This window comes from Montipora foliosa, chromosome 6 (genome assembly GCF_036669935.1).
Source record: "Montipora foliosa isolate CH-2021 chromosome 6, ASM3666993v2, whole genome shotgun sequence".
Lineage (NCBI taxonomy): Eukaryota > Metazoa > Cnidaria > Anthozoa > Scleractinia > Acroporidae > Montipora > Montipora foliosa.
In genome coordinates this window covers 73,975,742-73,996,379 of record NC_090874.1, presented here as the reverse complement: position 1 = coordinate 73,996,379, position 20,638 = coordinate 73,975,742, and the positions used below count along the sequence as shown (strand labels likewise).

At 37.0% G+C, this 20,638-nt stretch overlaps 1 protein-coding gene across 2 annotated transcripts in view; it reads left to right on the top strand.

Annotated features, from left to right (window-relative positions):
* The first annotated feature begins 177 nt into the window (after positions 1 to 177).
* LOC138008426 (uncharacterized) overlaps positions 178 to 20,638 on the top strand; it is a 31,914-nt gene continuing 11,453 nt past the window's right edge. The window contains exons 1-8 of one of the 2 annotated variants that reach the window (XM_068855773.1): positions 178 to 338; positions 471 to 531; positions 2,087 to 2,150; positions 3,023 to 3,100; positions 3,384 to 3,476; positions 7,134 to 7,199; positions 9,212 to 9,265; positions 12,104 to 12,226. In XM_068855773.1, the coding sequence (XP_068711874.1) occupies positions 221 to 338; positions 471 to 531; positions 2,087 to 2,150; positions 3,023 to 3,100; positions 3,384 to 3,476; positions 7,134 to 7,199; positions 9,212 to 9,265; positions 12,104 to 12,211 (642 nt within the window). In that variant the 5' untranslated portion in view covers positions 178 to 220 and the 3' untranslated portion in view covers positions 12,212 to 12,226. Of the gene's footprint in view, positions 339 to 470; positions 532 to 2,086; positions 2,151 to 3,022; positions 3,101 to 3,383; positions 3,477 to 7,133; positions 7,200 to 9,211; positions 9,266 to 12,103; positions 12,227 to 20,638 lie in introns of those variants that run through there. The other variant, XM_068855774.1, reaches the window with a different exon arrangement.

The window sequence follows — 20,638 nt, the reverse complement described above, 5'->3', positions numbered from 1 at the left end:
AATGACTGAACTGAAGAAGATATCTCGCAAAAAAATTCTGTTTATTGATCGAATTCCAAAAAGTTTCACCGAATGATGGGCTGTCCGTCTTATTCGTCTAAATTGGCTCTAAGTATCGTATAAGCCTTCAAATATATCGCTACTGGTATCGATACCTTGTTTTGTCCCAGCTCCCTTTGGGCTTAGAGTTCACTTCGCTCAAAGCACTCCTGCATGTGAGATGCGGCCAAGGAGAGTCGCAAAAGTTGTTCTTGTTGGAGACAGTGGTGTTGGAAAATCCACCATCCTTTCTACGTATACTGGAGAGCCGTTCAGCCCCGTTTATTTTAAAACCCGAGGTGAGGTTGTTTATGGTGTTCCGCGAGAAAAGATTACTTGACCTTCAAAGTACCTACCTTCTAATTTTACGTACCTTATGCATGGCTAAAGAATTTCATTTCGATCCTTACAATTTTTGTTTCCAATGACAGAGAGAGACATTAAGACAGCTACGGTAAGAGTGCGCCAACAACAATTAGAACTGCAAATATGGTGAGCAATTTTAAATCGTAAAAGACACACAAGTTGTTAGTAAACGATATTATGAGGGAAGTAATTAGAAGACAAAGCCGGAAAACCAGCTGGTCTAAACATTTCTCGGAATTGTAAACCAATTACAGAGGATCTGACAGTTTTCTTGCCTGAACATGGATTGAAACAGCATAGAAGTTATGAATACTCGTGAACTTACAATAATCTCTCGTAAAGAACTCGATAAATGGATCGCCTGAAGAAACATCAAAGTGACTCTTCCGAGGAAGAGTCACTGGTCAATGAGAAATTTTTAGCAACTTTTTTCAGAATACTGCTCAAATTGAAAAAAATAATTGCCAATTTTCAACATTCAAATATCATTGATCAACAGTATTTTGAAATAATAGTTTTTAGAAATAAAAGTAACATTACTGTAGTATGTTTCGCTGGGGTCTAATTTCAAACAATAATGACACTCAGTGCTTCAGTTCAAATGTACAGTTCAGTACAGTTTAGATGGAAAGAATATGTGAGCGCATGAGAGACTCCCCTTTGGCATAGAGTTTTATGAGCAAACTTTTTAAAGGTGATACCCCTGAGATAAAAAACTGACAGTCATAATTTTCAAATACTTTGAATTATGTGTGAATTAAATTTGGTCATGGTACACAAAAATGCAATTTTATCATGGCTCAGATGAAAAAGAGGGAGGAGATCTTCAAGCAACATTTTTCAAATAAATTACACATTCACAAGATACTGATCAGTCTACAATGTAAGTGAAATTTCTTGGCATACTGCCCGGGAGGGGGGAGCCTCCCATATGAAACAGACGGGGATGCTCGTCGTCTCGCTTAGGGGTGTAAATTTTGGATTTTGGTCTCGCTTAGGGTGTTCCGGGCAAAGCGCCAATAATTTAAGCCACCAGGGTCTCGTTTAGGGTTCCGCCAAGAAACAGAATTACGCGAAGAGAAACAGAAGTCAAATTTTCTTTTTAATGTGTTTTGTTTAGGGATCAAAATTTGCTTAAGCCACGCCCAGATTGGTCTCCTTTAGGGGTCACAAAAAGCTTGAGCCACGCCCAGATGGTCTTCTTTAGGGGTTAAATTCAAAATTTCTGACGAGCATCCCCGTCTGTTCCATATGGGAGTCCCCCCCCCCCTGCACAGCATATTTCAAGAAATATTAAAATTATACATTTCTGCGCAAGTTTTTTTCTGTTTGTTCTGATGACTCAATGATAGTCAACTTTCATCTTTTATTGTTGGCAAAAACCCCTATTTGAGCTTGCAATGAATATAATTTTGTTCCCATCACTGGATATCACTGAACATTGCTATTATAATAGTTATGTGATATGGTCTCAAATGTTGCATTTTATTTTGCTAATAATGCAATCTTAAATTGTAATGTGATTCAAATAATCTTAATTTTGTCACTGTTTTGCATGATTTAGAAAAGGAATGCACGGAAAAAAAATTTCTTTAGTTTGGTATGAACTAATAATAGCATCACCAGTTTGTTGAGGTGACAAAACTTCAAGAAATTTAAACTCCCATTTTTTGTAAATTAGGGACACACCGGGTGATCCACTTTGTAGAACAATCACTGCAGCATATATGCGAGAAGAGGTCCAGGTAGAGTAAAAGTTCTGTTGTTAAAGATAGTTAACATTTACACATTATAAATTCAGATGAAAATAGCAGGTGATTAAAGGCAAAAAAATGAGTTTATTCATGGACTAATGAGTATTAAGCTCTGATGCTCAAGTTGCAAGGCCTCAGTTTGAACTTTGTAATTCATGAGATATTTAACAATTATTATTCCATGAGTGCATGTCAGATATGAGAATATAGATCACTAATGAGGTGTGTCGCGCTGAGTTGGCTATAATCACCTTAAATCCAACAAGCGCGAGTGAAATCGTATTTCAAAAACACCCACAAATTTAACTACTGGGTAACTACTGTAGCAGCTACTTTATTTTGTGAAAACAACGAAACTGATGCACACGGTTAGGTAGTAATATTTGTAGAGCATGGTATAATAGCTCAAAGACATATACCATGATGGCTAAGCCAATCAAAACTCTAGAATTGCATTATCCAATGATGTTGTTTGTATTTAATTTAAATTATTACCTATGTGTTCATCATGGAGTTGAGAATCCTTTGTTAATATAATGTAGCCATGCAAGTTTTTTTTAGAATACATGTAAATATGTAGTGTCTAACATGCATTAATTTACATGACCTTTGTGTATTCAGAACATGCACAGTTTTGGTTAGCTTTTTTATAGTTCCGAGTTTGAAGCTACTACAGTATGATTAAAACTTTGTGCAAAGTATAGCTACCTTGTCCCGTAAATGGACTAGCATAAACAACAGGAGGAAACAAACGTCTTTCAGGAGCCAATTACATCCTGCATATTGCTGAACTCAAAATATTCAACGGTGGTATTCTATCAATTTTATTGATTTTTTTTCCTCTGTGTACTGCTGCATTCTAGGGAGCTGTTATTGTATTTGATGTTACTAAGGATGATACTTACTACAATGTGCCACATTGGGTGTCTGTAGTCAATCAGGTAAGGTGGAATTGAAATGATTATTGTATCAGGAAGGACTTATCTGACTCTTCAGTCATGTTTATAGTCATTTTGTGTCAGACAAGATGTCCAAGCATTTTAACACACTCAACCATATCATGCATCATGAAGCCCTGAAACTCAAATCCAGGGGCTACACCACCTGCTTTTTTTTTGTCATCCCCTTTTCATTCAATGCATTCAAGTCTTACATTATTTGACTGTTCAATTCATTGTAAAGTTGAAAGTTTACTTTACTTTCTAGTTTTTTTTATTTTTTTAGTATGCCGGAAGTGGGAATGTCAAGTTTTTGTTTGTTGGAAATAAAAACGACCAAGTGGGAGTACGAAGAGTGAACATTGAGTCTGGGGTACAGGTACGCTTTGCATTCGTCCAAGAAATTTCTTAATTTAATACTTTTCCCAACGTGTAAGAAAAATTTTCCTCCTTGTTACTTGATTTTCACATGTAAATTGAGTATTATACATGTCATGTAGGACTCTTGGTCTCTTTTCGGTTGAGCTGTCCTCTGCCTTATGACAGGTCTTCATTAATGACATTATGCAGACTCTTTAGCTGACAATATATTGCAACAGTCCTGTACTTACATGTACATGTAAAATGCCTACTCCTACTCTTTCTCCCAGTGTAAGACGTGTTTGGGTATTGCTACTCAAGAGAACATAATAATTATGGCTAGACAGCACTAACTATAGACAGTCAAACTGAAGGCTTACACAAAGCCATGTAACAAAATACAAAGCTAAATAGTGAATCATAATGTTGTTTATCAAAGCATACACTGTGCAGTTCAAATAATTTAAAATAGCACATGCTTAATATACAGGGTTATCATGCATACAGGGGTTTCGGAAGCCAGTCACTGGCAGAATGTACTGTCTATGTTGTCAGAAGTTTGTCTCTCATTACCGGCCATTCTGCCTTGATTTTCACTCAAACCCTCATAAAAGACAAGAGTGACTGCCGCTTTACATTGAGGCATCTACTTCAAAAGTTTTTGAAACTCCTGGGCCTAGAAAAATTCCAACGTAACCATTGAGTAACCAAATGTGAGTCACCCACTGGCCATGCAAAGGAGTTCCTTCACATGCCTTACTTAAGATTCATGATTATTATTTTACAAACAAAACACTGAATATTCTGTATAGTTTTTGTCTTTAGTTTTAAAAGACACCTAGTATTGATGTCTTTAAAGTGCCCCTAGCCTCTAATATTTTTCTTTACTGAGATAAAATTGATCTATTCACCCTTTTCAAAAAGCTTCTGCTGTTTTCACCTCAATATTCCAAAATTTAATATTTAGTTTTCCACTAAATTTAACAAAATCAGAGGTCCTTATCATAGTAATCATGCCTGAACTGAAATGAGGCATTGAGCTGTCCCTGAGATGATGTTACTAGAAGTGCTTTTAATTACATTCTTTCAAAACTTGAATGCAAAACATCATGATAATTAATTATATGATATCATCTTTGATAGGGATATACCTGCATGTTCTTCTCACTGTCTTGGCAAAAAAATTGGGACAAATGACTACCAAAAGCTAAATCAATTTATTGAACTTACATGTATATTTCCTCTTTATATAGAACCCATTCACACCTAAAGCATGTATAATTTAGAAGTGTCACGCACTTTAATTCATTGAAGGAGCTTGCTCTCATTGGGGAGCTTACCCTGTGGGCAAGTAGACTGAAGATGAAATTACTTGTCCCAGACAACTGGAGGATGCGGCTTTTGTCCAGCACTGGGAATGCAAATATCATATTGAGTGACGTAACCAATAGAAAAGTGTTGTCTAAGGAATCAAGAATAAAAAATTCCATGATCTAGACGTAACACCCCTGGCCAGCACTTAATGCTTACCTTGACCTTTGTGTAATAAATAGTTAAAATACTATTGTTTAAATATTACATGAACACGCGTTGGATATGAGATGGCTATAACCAGTCTCGTATCCAACAAGCGCAAATGGAATAATAATGTTGTTTTATAAACTTCCTTAAACTCCAAAAGGTTGGAAGTAGGAAATACAAGCGAAAAATAGCGAGAAAATCTGAGCGAAATCAAAAACACTTGATGAAGATGCGATGTTGTGTAATACCTGGTGGTCAGACAGATGCAGGCTCATCACAAACACATTTCTTATGTTTCGCGTACTTCTAAACGTCAGAATTGATCCAAACTTTCCACGAAAGAGGGTTTTTACCTTTTTGCTTTATTCAGAGAGAAACTTCGCTTTCCAGCAAAGAAAGATTTAGCTTAGCAACGCGTAGTGCAATCATTTGCCATATAAGGTCAAACTAAGGTATATGAGCTGATAACCGAGATTGAGTAAACCAATCAAACCACAAGAAATACATTAACTGAGGTTGAAAATTTAATAAAATCTGATAGCCATTGCTGATGGTTAAGTACTCTAATGCTGAATGGGTAATTTAAATAAAGGAGATTTTACTGCCCCATCAGTAAAATACAGTTAATGGAACGTGACCATTCTAAAAGGGGCTATTCATGTCGCGTTAGTTATCTTCGTGTTCTTTGTAGTCGGTCGTTCAAGTTCATAAAATCAATGGTCTTGTTGTAAATAAAATGAGGACATCTATTAGATACTTTGCTCCTAGATCTCAGTTTATAACGTACACCTGCATTGGCCAAATCTGTTAAGGCCTCATTCATAACTGTTAAAGAGCACATGTAATACCTACCTGCTCATAGTAGAAGCTGTACAACTGGCTACTTTAATAGACAGAGTCTACATGTAGCTATAAAAGCCTCAGTTAGCCGTCCAAGGTTCACTTGGCAGTTTGTCTTCTATAGTAAACCAACTAGCTGTTGGCATTTGTTAAAGTTTTTTCCCCTCCCTCCCTCCCTTTGGAGATGGGTTGGGTTTATTGCCATGCCTTCATTAAAAATTGGGTCACTCCTGCGAGGTGCGGTTAAGTCTGCGCAGCGACTTCCCCCAAGCTTGTTGGCTGGTTTGCCTTTGTACATTGCTCGCTAACCAATACTCTTGTCCAATCCAGCACATGCTGTTTACCAATCAGCTCGTAGTGCTGGGTAGAGAAGTGAGGTTGTTCGATATCACGCAATCTGGAAGTCACATAGGGTAACCAGTCGCAAGGCAGTGTTCCCCTTAAAAAACGCCAATACATCAGTTGTCTCGTTCTATTGCACCTTACGTTATGCATTAAAAGCTAACTATGTTGATACCAAGGAACAGTGACATTAATTACTGTACTAGGATACTCGACATGCTATTAAAAGTGCGAATACAGCCAGTAAAAAAATGGCTATGTGATGGCCAGCAAACTAGCAAAGTAGTGCAACCAAAACCCACTGAGCCAGTTTAAAGGGACACTGAAAAACGCAAACTGCAGAGTGTGCAGACCGTCTGTTAAATGAATATTCGGTTAGCCTGAATTAGGCCTAAATAACATTCGGTTAGCCTAATTAGGCCTAAATAACATTCAGGTTAGCCTGTTTACGGTTAGCTCTCAATAATAGTGAGGGTAACGCCATATTTTACCCCTGGTTTGCACGGTCTGCACAGTCTGCAGTCTGCGTTTTGGGGTGACCGCAGTTTAAAGGGTAACCATTTTACCATACAATGTCTCTCAATGCTGACTTTTGCCTCAATTCCATTTAGCCACATGAAATGTTACTTGTGCAAAATTAATAAACTCAAGGTTGGGCCACTTTATTTATGTATTTTGAGTATTTTTTACTTTGCTTCAGTATGGTACATGTACTTGTCAAAGGGCATGGAATGTGGGGAAACAGGGAGAGTGGCAGGTTTTATCTTCCAATCATGTTGGAATTTAACGTACATTGTATTTTTAGCTTTCACATTTCTATGTACACTTTCTATTATAATATTGCATCAGTTTTGTAAGAATTTTTAGATAGAGGGCCACAAGTTTATTAGTTACCGCAACTATTCCGTGCCACCCTCTTTAAATAAAGTGTATTATTATTATCATATCTCAACATTGATATTCAATTTTGCAGCTAGCAAACCAGTATAATGGAGCATACATTGATGCAAGTGCAAGGACAAATGAAAATGTACATGAGGTTAGTTTTTAGTTAATAGAGCTTTAGAAAATAAGTGCCAAAAGTCCCCTTTGGCATTCAAACACTCTGATAAATATTATTGGGTGGCAAATGGGCTGAAAGGCATACCATTATGTACATGCATACATGTACAATGTAGTAGATAAGGCTAAAATTTTCATTGGTGGCTAGTTATGCAATATAATGTCAGGTGTCTTTGCTGAGGTTGCACAGGGAAAAGAGTTTGTCGTGTATCAGGACCTCGCTGCATCAGGGTTACTTTCCAATGCTTCATCATGACGGGGCTTGAAAATACCAGATTTGTTGTTGAATCGCAGCTCCACTGTAAATAACAATGGACTAGACTATTAAAGTGCTGAGGACCAAAACAAAGATCTATTAATCAATCTTGAAATCAATCCTTTATTTGATAACGCAGGTTGGGTTATAAACAAACTAGTACTACATGTAAGAATGGCAGCCAAAGGCTGATGTGGACCTGCGATATGAAAATTATATAATCTAAAATCATAAGTTCTAAATTAAGGTATTTATAGAAAACTATTAATAATTTATTATGTGGACCTTAAAAATAGATAAAATTATCCCTCTTATTAGAAATCATAGTTGCTTCTTTATTTCTTAACTTCTTATTAATTATGTCCTACAAATAGATAAAATTATCCTCCTTATTGGAAATCACCATTGCTTCTTTGCTAGAAGAAAGTTGAAGCATGTCTTTTGATTATTTTCTTAAAATCAATTTAAAAGCATCTTTACCAATAATGCTGTTAAATCTAACTTTCCTATTTATAAAATTTCAAATAATTATTACTGGACCCCTATATTGAAAAGAAGTTCTTCCAAGTTCAGTCTTAACCTTATTGATATTAAATTGATTTGTAACTCTTGTTGATCTAGATGATTTAGATAATAGTTCTGAAATTTGAATAGGGGCAGTACCTATAAAGTTGGAACATTTAAGTAAAATGTGCTTCTTATACAATGTAATCAAGAGGAACCCATTCAAAAATTGACAAAGACATAAGTCATCATCTAATGAACTAGGTTTTAATTAATAAGGCGTGCACTGCCATGTGTGATCTATTGCACGAATACACTGGGTATCACTACTTTAAAATAAATTTCTTCTAGGGCTGACTTTGGAAACTAACTAAACATCTTCTTCTTAATAAGGCACCCACTGTTTTTGAAAAAAAGTTTTGACTAATTCTATTTGTCTGTTCCAAGAAAGATTGTTGTCAATTGTTACTGGCCCATACAATAAGTAGTATTAACTAAATTAACACAGCCAGAGCCAAAGTAAATGCCACTGAGTGGGGCCAACAAACGGCTGTTTCCTTAATATCATGGCTTCAGTTTTTGAAGGATGAATAGTTAATTTATATGAAAATGAAAATCTTGAAAACACTGATAAATATTAAATTATTCATATCCCTATTTTCTTGTTTTCCCCTCCTCTGTGTGGTCTCGACCTGACTGCATAGCCATTGCAGTCTCACAATCATGTAGATATATTTATTTAATTTTAATTAATAGAACATTAATTTTACATCCCATCTAAGGTGGCAATGGTTTGAGCATCAGAGGATAGGCTGACTTGGTATGGATAGAATGTTATCATGGTGTGGGTGACAAGCAATGGCATGCCTTCTGTAGCAGATCCTATCTGATATACAGGGATGTCATCATTCTGGCTAGTCACTGGTTGCTTGTCTTGTTCCCTCTTGCTGAGTGGCCTGCTTGGACTGAAATAAAACTAAGCCACTGATGTAGCCTTAAATTTTGTATTCTTTGGGGTTAAAGACAAGGTGCTAAAATGTATCCTCTACTTATGAACTTCAGTGGAAATTAAGGTGTATGAGAGATGATGTTTACATTTTATTGAAACTTGAAGTTAAAAAGGTTATGCTTCCAAAAAAATACCAGGATCAAGCTTTAAAATTTTTAACTAGGTGTATTACAATTTATGTATATATGATGAAGAATTTTTTCTGTTTTTGCTGTTACAGATATTTCAAACAATGGCAGAAAGAATATGTAGGGAGGGAACAGAGCAGGCAAGAGTATGTAATTTCTGGTCCCTTTTTTAGTAGATTAAAGTTCAACATGTGAAAATCGAAATTGATTTGAATATAGGAATGACATGTAATTTATTATAATTTATTTTGATGGAATTTTATCACCCTGGTGATAGTAGTCCTCAGAACAACCCTTTTTTTACTGACGTGTTGACAACTTGCCCAGGGGTGGATCCAGAGTATTTCAAGTGATTTGCAGAAATCACTCAATTTTTTTCAAACCTTTAATTATTTCTCAGCTCTTTATTGCAGTTCACGAAATCAATTATCCGTCTTGTTTATTTGTTTATTATGAATAAAACAAAGGAGAAATTATTCCGTCGATCACACAGCAAACCCAGCCCCTCCCAAGCGAATTGGACGAGTCTCCGTTCCTACGGTTTCGTCTCATGTCGATACTTCCGAGAACAACGCGAAAAAAATTTTAAGGCCGACCGGGCAAAGTTTCTACCTAGAGGGTGGGGACTGGATGTACATGGATCTTTTCATAAATCACTCAAAACCCACTTCGATTGGTCAGAATCACTCACATTGTCTTGCGAACTACTCAAACTTGGTTATGATTGGCTATTCAGGTCGCAAACTATCGTGCAAACTACTGACAATCATATATAAAGAGGAGCCTCCCCCCCACAATTCCCTTCGTTCTTGTTGAATTCATTAACTTGCTACGGAAAGGAAAGACAAGAATAGTTTTGATTTATAAACCATGCTTCAAGGCGATCCAGTTTGTCGGAAGGAGGACTGTTCTCAGTATGATATTGGGTTGGTTTTCAAGGAAATCAGCTCGTATTCGGACCAGGACAAGCTCAAATTCATAGAGAATGTATAAAAACCAGGTGATCTTGAGCTATTTGATTTCCCAGTGTCAGTGGAATGTTCGAATTCTAAGCGTAATTTTTTGTGGGCTGGCTGAAAAGATTTCCCTGGCTAGCATAATTTAAATTTCTTGATGGTGCATTTTGTTTACCGTGTGCTAAATTCTTTGGAGTCCAGTGTGGGCGAAATTCAAATAAACTCAACAAATTGTACAAACCTCCACTCACACTGTGGATGTCTCCCATGTCACGTTTTACCAAACATGCGAGCGGGAATGTGAGATGCATAACTTTCAGTGATTGTGGTGGATAATTTTTTGAGAAATATGACAAGAGAATCAGTCCCAATTGATCACAGATCAACAACTTAAGAAACGCAGAAAAGAGGCAAACAAAGCCTATAAAAAGCCAGCTATCTCACTGGTACAGGGCACAATGTAACAGGCGTTCAAAAACAAAATAAACCGAAACTGCGTCAAACATTTAAAACCAGAAGATCACTCGCTTCTACCACCGATAAACATATCGGTCAAGCATAGAATTAAATTGGCGCAAAAGCGTGAGGCCATAAGGTCCATTCAGATTACTGCTGAGAAAATCAACACCAAGACCAAATCGAGACCGGCCAAATATTTTTTTGAAGAAAAAGTATCACACAGCAGTATAGAGATTCAAATGTAAAGCCTCATAGGGCAAAAACCATTGCTAAATGAATCCTACAGGAACTGCCTAAAAGAGGCATCCATGCAAATGTTTACTCAAGAGAGGAAACCAGAAACCAGACCATGTACAAGGGAGTCGTGTAGGCCTGTCAACCCTTTTTAACACTTTTCATAGTCAAAACACAGGATAATTTCTCTCTATTGATTACTTTCATGTTATTCTGGTTTGTCTGGTGGTTTTATCAGACAAACCAGAATAACATGAAAGTAAGCATAGAGTAGTTTGCAACTACTTTTAAGACAGAATGATGCCTTTCTGGAGGAGGTGCTGCTTATGTGTCTGAATGGTTTGAGGTGCTATCAGAATGCAGGAAAATGGCATTCTGAGAGCAATAAAATTTCAAACCCCCCTAGTTTACATGTAGTTGGTGCAAATCACTCATGTCAAATCCTGGATCCACCCCTGTTGTCATTGTCATTGTTGTTGTTGTTATTAACACTGTATTATTATTATTGTTATTGCTCTCCTTGAAGTGCCGCTTTTTTTCTCTTATGGTAACCATGCTGAGTTCATTCCTTGAACTGGGGCAGTCATAAGGTTGTGATGACATGATGTGATGTGATGGATTATTACTTTATTATTTATTATTATTATTATATTAATATTATTATTATTATTATTATTATTAAGAATAAAACTAACAACAAAATCCGACGTTTCGGAGTCAGACATGATTCACAATTTCAATATACAGGTGTTAAATCAAAACAAAGACTTTTGCATAAATGGAAATTAAACGATAGTTGACACATTTTTTTAACAATTTTTCTATTTTTGACAATTTTTTGCTCGAATACAAAGGCGAAGGGCAACCAAAAACTTTAGCACGAATGGAATCTGACTGCTTCTTTAGTGATGGTTGACACTCACGTATCAAAAGCAGTCAGATTCGATTTGTGCTAAAGTTTTTGTTGCCCTTAGCCTTTTGTATTCTAGCAAAAAATTGTAATTATCTTAACTATTGTTTAATTTCCATTTATGCAAAAGTCTTTGTTTTGACCTAACGCCGTTATATTTAAATTGCGAATTGTCCATTACAGTTTGACCTTGATAATGGGGTCATGTCTGACTCCGAAACGTTGGATATTGTTGTTATGTTTCATTCTTAATACGATTTCTAAATCGATCTTACTTAAAATTATATTATATTATTATTATTATTTTATTATATTATTATTATTATTTATTATTATTATTATTATTTTATATTATTATTTTATTATTATTACCTGTATGATTGACTCAGTTAGTTTCACATTTTCTTCCTGTCATCTTCCAATAGAATCTCCCCATGGGAGTGATGATGGACAAGAAGGCAACAATTCTGTGGACACATCTGACAGAGGAGGATTTCGTTGCACGGTTTTATGATACAATTTTTCTTAAATAGCTCTAGCTGTTTTCAAAGAAAGGTGTTTTTTTGAATGAAAATTGTAAAGTTGCAATAATAAAGTTATTTTCCAGTTCCCAAAATTTCAACAATGAGCAAGCAAAGCCAACCGATGGAGTTCCCATTGCAATTTAACTGGTGAAATAGTTTAGTAACCTATTAAAATGAATTGAATACATCAAATTTCATAGTAAACTTTAAAGTTTTGTTACGAAGCACGCATAACGATCGAAATACAAGACGTTCATTGTCTTTTTTTGGTCGGTATAAATTTAATTTACAACCACGTTTGCTAAATTATCTTCTTGAAATAAGGCATCTGGAATATTTCATACCCTTGTGAAGGAATTTTGCTTTTTGGTTGCAATGATTCAGTTTGCAATTCGAAATAGAGAACTAATTACATGTGATTCAATTGCTGGCAGGGGAAACAATGATTTGCTTGTTGTTAAACAACTTTTGCCCAGCAAATAAAATAGATCAATTAAGAAAGCGTCTTCCAAGCAGTTATTTTACAATTAGTTATTTTAATCAAGGACTATTGCCTACGTTGTTGTTTTTGCAACGTGTGTTCTGCGCATCTCAAGATACTTGGCTTTTCACACAGGTTGTGGCTGTACTATTTATACAGAGGATATTTTTGCAATGGTTTAAAGCTATATATGCAAGAGACAGTAGAACTTAGCAAGTGCTCTTTGGTATCCAAAAAAAAACTTGATAGTAACCTGATGGATGGCATGACATTTCTCAGAGATAATTATAATTGAGCTTCAAATTATTTGGAAAGAATGCCACACATGCTTTTGTATTTTAGAGCTTTTTTACAAATTTTGTTTGATTAATAGGCTTTGAAAATTGGCCGTGGTTACCCTCAATAATATTATCTTTGACTTCAACTGCTTTTTCCTGCATATTCAGAAAACAAGCAAAAATACCTTTGAATTAGTAGACACAGCTGTCTAATCTAGCGACTCTGGACACTGCCCTAATGCCCTTCTGTGGCAGCTTTACAAATCTTAAAGTAAAAGTCAAACAAGTTTCTCAATCGGTCAGTGTAAAATGCAGACTGCAGACTGCAGACCGTGGGTAAATACAAGACTGAGGTTATACATTACAAACTGTTGAAAAAGCCCAAACCCATTAGAAATACTAACAGTTTAAGCCTAAAATATTGTTTTAGGGCCTAATTAGGCCTAAGGTGTGTGCATTTCTAATGGGTTTGGGCTTTTTCAACCAGTTTACATGTATAACCTCAGTCCTGCATTTTACCCCTGGTCTGCAGTTCTGCAGTCCTGCAGTCAGTGCGTTTTTAACTTACCGGTTTCGCCAATCCATATTTCTTGGTATCTTTCCACCTTACTGCTGTCATTAATTACGTCAGGACAGGCTGTTAACTGACTGCCAATGATGGAATGATAAGTTTTAATTGTAAGTAACAGCTTTCTATTTTACACGATCAAGTGAATAATATTTTTTGTATTTAACCCTTTGGACCCCAAACCCCCTAACACCAGAGTAGTTTACTCTGTCTAAATCCAGACCAATTTTACTCGTTCAATGGGGAACCCCTGGAGTCAAGGGTTAATAAATAACATCAGAGTATTTCGTTACTGTTAATCCATATAAACCCCCTGACCAAGCCATGTCCTTAATCACTTCCTTTATCATCCTACGCATTTATTTACCTGCGGATTTCACGCAGTCTGGAGAGTTGTACAGTGTTGCTACGCCCTTCCCTCCACGACCCCCTACCCTCCGCACCGATAGTACAAAATATTCCCCAGTTATCTCCCATGGAAACATACTCCGGGCACCTGGATTGCATGGCGGATCGCAACGCTTGTTTGCTTATAAATATTAATGACAGTGGTAAGTATCTTGTTGAGAAAAAAGAACTTAACTGCCAGATGTGAAATTGACAAGACAAGCAAACACATGGGAGCCGAAGTGGATTTTCATCGACTTGTGGATTTGGCGTTGCGTTCAAACCCGATGCTGGGGTGGTGAATTTTCATCAATCATCTACATACGCTTCTGCCCGCTATTTTGAATCACAATCGGTTTTGAAACTACAACACGCTCAGTGGCAGCTATAAACTTGCCACTTGCTTCCTCTAATGGGAACGAAAAACCCTCACGGCTTTTCAATCGGAGCGCTCAAAAGGCCGAATAAAAGATGTCACAGAGCAATATAACTCAAATTCCAGGAGACACCTCGGAGCAACCCTTTGGTCACAACATTGCTCTTTATTCGGACCCAAGAAAGGCGCAATTTCGCGAGGTTGTGTAATATTTTTTTGTGTTTTTTTTTCTCCGTGGTTAGGATCAATGTAAATAACCTTAGGTGGTAGAATGATATCGAATAACACAAAACAGTAATTCCGTTTGATTTAATTGTCCCCTTGAGTAACCCTGCCTTGATCGACGCAAATTTTTCTCCGAGCGAACTTTTCGCTTCGGTGAACTAAAGCTTTAATTAAGTTTCATGTTGAATCTTTACCGGGGTAATGAAATGTGTCTGTTAAAAGGCCCAATAGCGATGCAAATTAATTGTTAAAATTTTTGTTGTAGGGTAGGTTGAATTAAAAGCCCCACGTTTCGCTAGCCAGGATTTCTTTCAACTGAACCTGGCACACGATATCATTTTTTGTTTTTCTCGTGAAGCCAGAATCGCCAACAAATTTGCTGCAAAAATACAGATAGCTATTCAACGGCTCCGACAAATTGTTTGAAGTATTTTTTATTGAATGTCAACTCACTGAAACGCGAACTAATGGCATCCTTACCTTCTTTCTAATTGATTTCCAAAGCGGGATTTTACTTCACATCTACCAAAATGTTGTCAGTTAAGGGTTAAACTTCATTATCGTCAATTTCTAATCGGAATCCAGATGTCCCAAGAATTGAAAAAAATAGCCACGGCTAAATGTAAATTAGACTTCCGTCTGTTGACTCTTTCAATGATCTTTCACTGTGGAAACAACAAAATAGTTGAAAATGAGGCTTTCTATCTACTACAGTTTTTTCGTCCGCAGTTTTTGTTTGGTTTTTACGCGTGTACTGATTTTTTGTCCGCGTTGTGCTCTTGTCTGGTGTTAGGTTTAACCATCGGGCTTTTCTTGATTGTAATATCCCCATTATGCCAAGTTAATCGTCTTATCGCCTTGCGGGTGATAACAACGAACATTGTAAATGTCAAGACATTATATATAATTATTATGTGTACATGTGTGAGAGCTCGTGTATGACAATTTAATATTTTTTAACAGAGGATACTTCCATACAACCGTAAAGCAAACTTAAACTTTTCAAGGTCATAAACCCGTGAAGGCTTGAAATATGTTTCGGGAATGTTGATTGTTTTGGTTGTGTGCTGGCCAGTCCCACTGTGAAATTACAAGTTGGAGCAAACCTCAAAACCACACACCCTGATAAACCTTGCTGTGTTTGGTTTACTTTGCACCGCCCCGATTTTAACCGCTATTGCTTGCTGTTTTCCGAAATATTAACTGTTTAATTGCACCAAAGAAAATTTGTTGATGATTTTGCAATTCACAATGTATTCAATAATAAAAGGGATTAGCATGTTGTTTTTTTCTAATAAATAAAATTTGGATGTCACAAAAATGTAAGTTTAATAATGATTTATCATAATAATTATTTTACATCCAATCATTATGATTGTCTAATAAGTATAGGAAATCGTATGAATGTGTCCACAGGGAGCGTTTCATGTAAAACCCCCGTGTTGGGAGGGGGACTGATGAGAAATTGGAGGAGCCCCCCAAAAAAATAAGAGGTAAAAGGGAGGGGGGGGGGTTGTTTTTTGAAGAATATAACAAATCTCAAAGGGGGTACCTTAAATAATAAAAACAAAAATTGTCATTTTGCCAATGTACACGACAATTTAACAAAATAATTTTATCATAAATATTCAAGAGTGTAAAATGGGGTGACAGGCCTACCTGACTTCCTGGTAAGGTTGGTCTGGTCTCCTTTTCCTTTGTCAATAATTTTGCTCTATCGAGTTTATGTTTGAATGGACGCCCCTTTTAGGGGCAATTCCCAGTAAGATTTCATTTAGCAATGGTTTTTCCTTCTATGAGTCTTGAGATTTGGGAACCTTCATACTACTGTTAGAGTGCAAGCAGTCCCTTCAATAAATCATTGGAGCGGGCCAGCTTTTCTGAGGCAGTCGTGTTTTGTTGCTCAAACAAATAAAATGACCGCGGGAGGCTTGGAAAGAGAAGTGTAATAAGGGACTGCACCCATTGTCAGTAACTGGTCGCGTTTCAGAATGAACAAATCTGTTAATCTAATTCAGTGAAAGTTATATGACCGATGGTTCCGCCTTTTTCATTGCTAAAGTAAATAAACACTCAAAACAACTTGACAGTAACAGCTTGGGAATATTTATAAATTTGCATGTTGAATTCAATCAACTATTATGAAAGGAAACCCACAGAAAACTTCTACTATATTTCCTTTAAATTTAATGAGGCGACACTCCAAAAAAGCCTGGTAAAGGATAGTGGGTAGAAAAGCTAAGCAGAGTAGAGGCCTCAGACTTTTGCCAAGATTTGCAGAGTAAATGTTAAATTGAATGTCGCATTGTTTTTGGCACGTTTTCGACGGCATGATGTTTCGTGCCCACCTCATCAAGGACAAATTCTTGTTTACCAACAGTCGACTCATCAATCATCAAGTTTGAATGTCAGAACATAGCTTGTTCTGCAGAAATAATGACCTCAATACCTTGTTTGAAGCTATTTTCTTTAACAAATTCACTTCTTTCTTGAAGGCAACTGCCCATAGATATCTGGTCTTCAATGTGATGCTGTCAACGACCACAATCAAACGCCATCCGATCGTTGATAATTTTACCACGATTTGGATGGCTTTTGATTTCCGTCATCCGTATATCAAAGCTCTCACACAAAAAATGCGTCATTAAATTTCGTTATAAATAATTGCCTTTTTTTACTCTTCTGCAATTCTTGGAAATTGGGCGACGATAATTCAGAGCCATTTCAAGTAATGCTAAAAAGATGGGTCTACAGTGTTTGGTAGCTTTTTGGAAAGTTTTTTGAAAATTTAGGAGATTTAAAACCAAAGGAATATCTCCCAAATTGAACTTGGGGAAAATGTGCCTGTATGCAAAAATTCTTTAATTTTAATCCTTTTCATGTCCGCCTTATTTCAGTTTGCAGACTGAAAGCAAGAAGACCTGGAGAAAAAAATTCAAGAACTTGAGGACCTGAATTGAAGCTTTTGATCATCCGCCTTCTAATAAATACATAATAGAACAAGCACAACAGTTTAAAAAACAACTGCCCAAGATGAAGGGAGTTGTCAAAATGCTCTCTCTGGAATTTGGGCAGCTTATGAAGTTTAATAAGCGACTCCAAGCTACAGAGAGATGCCCATTGACAGAATAATGGCAATTTTGAATAGATTCCTTGGAAGTGATGGAAAAAAGCAATTAGTGGGCTTAAACGTGACTTGGAGATGTTGCAAATGAACTATAGAATCTCAGGGTTATATTTATTTGGTCCAGAAACAGAAGGAGGTGACAATTCTAGGCAGAGATTGATGGCCGCAATGTTAGTATGCAATGATACCACACATCACGTTTAAGGTCCATTAGAGGAAGAGCAGTTGAATACCTTTGTCAGAAAAGATGAGTTGGGATTGTAATGGAAAATGGGCTGCTTTGGGAAGAGTGCCTAATGAACATAAAGAAAACTGATCTTGAGAAGAGACCCAGCAATGTACTTAATGGTTGGAAGTCCGACAGATGTGTCATCTGAACCTGGCAGAAAAGAAATATATAGCATCTACGGAACTGGTTGATAAAGGAAATGAAGAATCTGACCACTGAGTCAGATGGTCGAGCACAGACAGACGAGCCCCATTACCATCCACATTACATACACCCATTCCAACCCCAGACTGACCCCCAAGACTGCTTTCACAAACAAAGCACACAGGTAGGAGATCTCTAGTCTTTCACACCTTTCTCACCTCAACTCATCCAATGTTGTAAGTTATTTTGGTCCAACCACACTTTATCATCCTTTTCACATATTTACTGTTCAAGTGCCCCTAACCCCCAAAATCTTTTTTCGCTAAAATGAATCTTTGCACCTGTTCGAATTTAACCGTTCGCATTGCGACCATTTTTTTTCCTTTTACACTAACAAATCCTGGCCTTTTAATAGGCTTCGAAAGTTGCGAAAATTCAATCATCTTTTGTTCACGACCGAGTCAGAAGGGGAGTGGGTCTATTCCTGATTTGACAGTCAACAATCTACTTATGCATTGCATTTTTACAAAGATTTAATGCAATGGAAAATCATTTTGTGAATGTCAAATCAGGAATAGACACCACGTCCCTTCTGACTCTGTCGGTGGGGGGGGGGGGGCGGAGGGGGGGGGAAACAAAAGATGCTTGTATTGTCACAACTTTCGAAGCCTATAAAAATGGCAGGATTTTTTTAGCAAAATGAAAAAATGGCCGCAATGTGTTTCAAACAGGTGCAAGATTTCATTTTTAGCGAAAAAAAATATTTTGGGGTTAGGGCCACGTTAAAACCATGTCGATATTGTTAATTTTCCCTTCTACAGTCATTGTTGGACATTGTCATTTACTTGGTGGGAAGCTAAACGAAAATTACAGGACATTATGTCAGGTGATCTGGTGATGCCATTTCAACATTTTTGTGCTCTTAAGTCTAGAATCTGACAAGGGTTTAGTTGAGTCTCAATATTGCCCTTTTTCTTTCACCTGGGAAGGCATTCAAAATGAGTCCAAAACACCTGAAAAAATCAGGTGAGGCCGATAAAACCTAGTGTGGTGACATAAAGTTAATGAAAGTCTGAAGCTGGAATCTGCAACTACCCTGGTGGTTGCCTAGCTGGCAGGGCCAGCATTTGCATTAAGCCTGCCAAAGTGTGAACACTTGAGTCCTCATTCAAAAGGAGTATTTTAATTTTAGAAGTAATGGCGGTTTTCAATGAAGAAAACCGAAATTAACTACGTTACTGGTACCATAAGTGTGTTCAGCGAGAAAATACAGTATTTAAAAGGACGTTCAGCAATGGAGGGCCCATTGCTACTGCTCATCTTTTTTTTCGCACATGTCACTGCACGACGTCAATGCATCGAACTCACGCAGGTAAACACGATGCTAGAGTCGGCAAAAATTTCCACAAGAATAGAACACCGAAAGTAGTGTGGCATCATGTGGATATGCTGTGGGGACCCAGTTCCTTCTCGGGAAATTTCACGCACTGGCGTGACCTGCTGATAGACAATTGCTTTGAGAAACTTCGCAGGGCGATTTGACTCTCTTGAATGCTCGGTGACCCCCATTTTTTTTCTTTCCGTAGATCACTTCCTCCTTTCTTGATTTTGTCCATTTTTACAAAAAACCAAAAAATCTGTACGTGAGACTTTTGCAATTTTGTGCCCTTTTATGCTCTCGTGGCGACCGAAGTTTTTCTTTCTTAGACAAATATTGTATCGTTTTTTTCAAGTCTATTTCACCTCAGAAAAAGACATCAGCTGCAAAGGTTAATTTAGTTATATTAGTTATGGTTGCACTGGAGTACGTTTACCTGATCTAAATTTCACTCATTTAGCTTTTTTATTGCTGACAGTTGTAAGTTAAGATCGTCTTTAAAGTAACGCAATCTTCTATAACAATGCACCTCATGATCTCGAAAACGAGCAACGGTGACCCTCCTTTTTTTTGCCTTTTTTGGCAAAATAGATAATAACCTTTCTGCGTGGCAAAGTTTTTGTAAAAAAATCTGTATGTGGGCACGTTTTGGGCGCGAAACATTCCTTAACAGAAACAACTAGAGGTAGCCATTTTGCAGTTATGTGAATTTTTAGAAGGCTGAGACCCCTCCACGTTTAAGTCTCTCATGCCCAACATAGTTCAAGTCACCATCTTGGTTCTAGCAGACTGCTATATATCGCTGAGTATATATAATCCTTGCAGGTCAATGTTGAAGAATTACATCCCTCTGTGGGCTATCCTTCTGCAGAGATGGGGGAATGTATGAGGGCAAAATTAGTGCACTATCTGATAAGCATCAGCAGGTGTAAACGCACTTGACCACTGTAACAGAATCACAACATGTAATAGCTGGAACCCTTTCCAAAGTTGAACAAGCACTGCCGCGGAAAGTTAGCAAGGAAGACTTAATATTCCCTGATGACTTGCAAGAACAACGGGCTCATGCCTTAAACAAGGTTGTGTGCTGCTTTGAGGCAACCTCTAATTTCAAGTCACATTTTTTTGTTTCATCTTTATTTATTTGAGATTGATTACAGAGTATCTTTAGGTAGCTTAACTATCAGTATACTTATTGGCAGTCAACCATGATGACTCAGAGGATATACAAGTATATTAATGG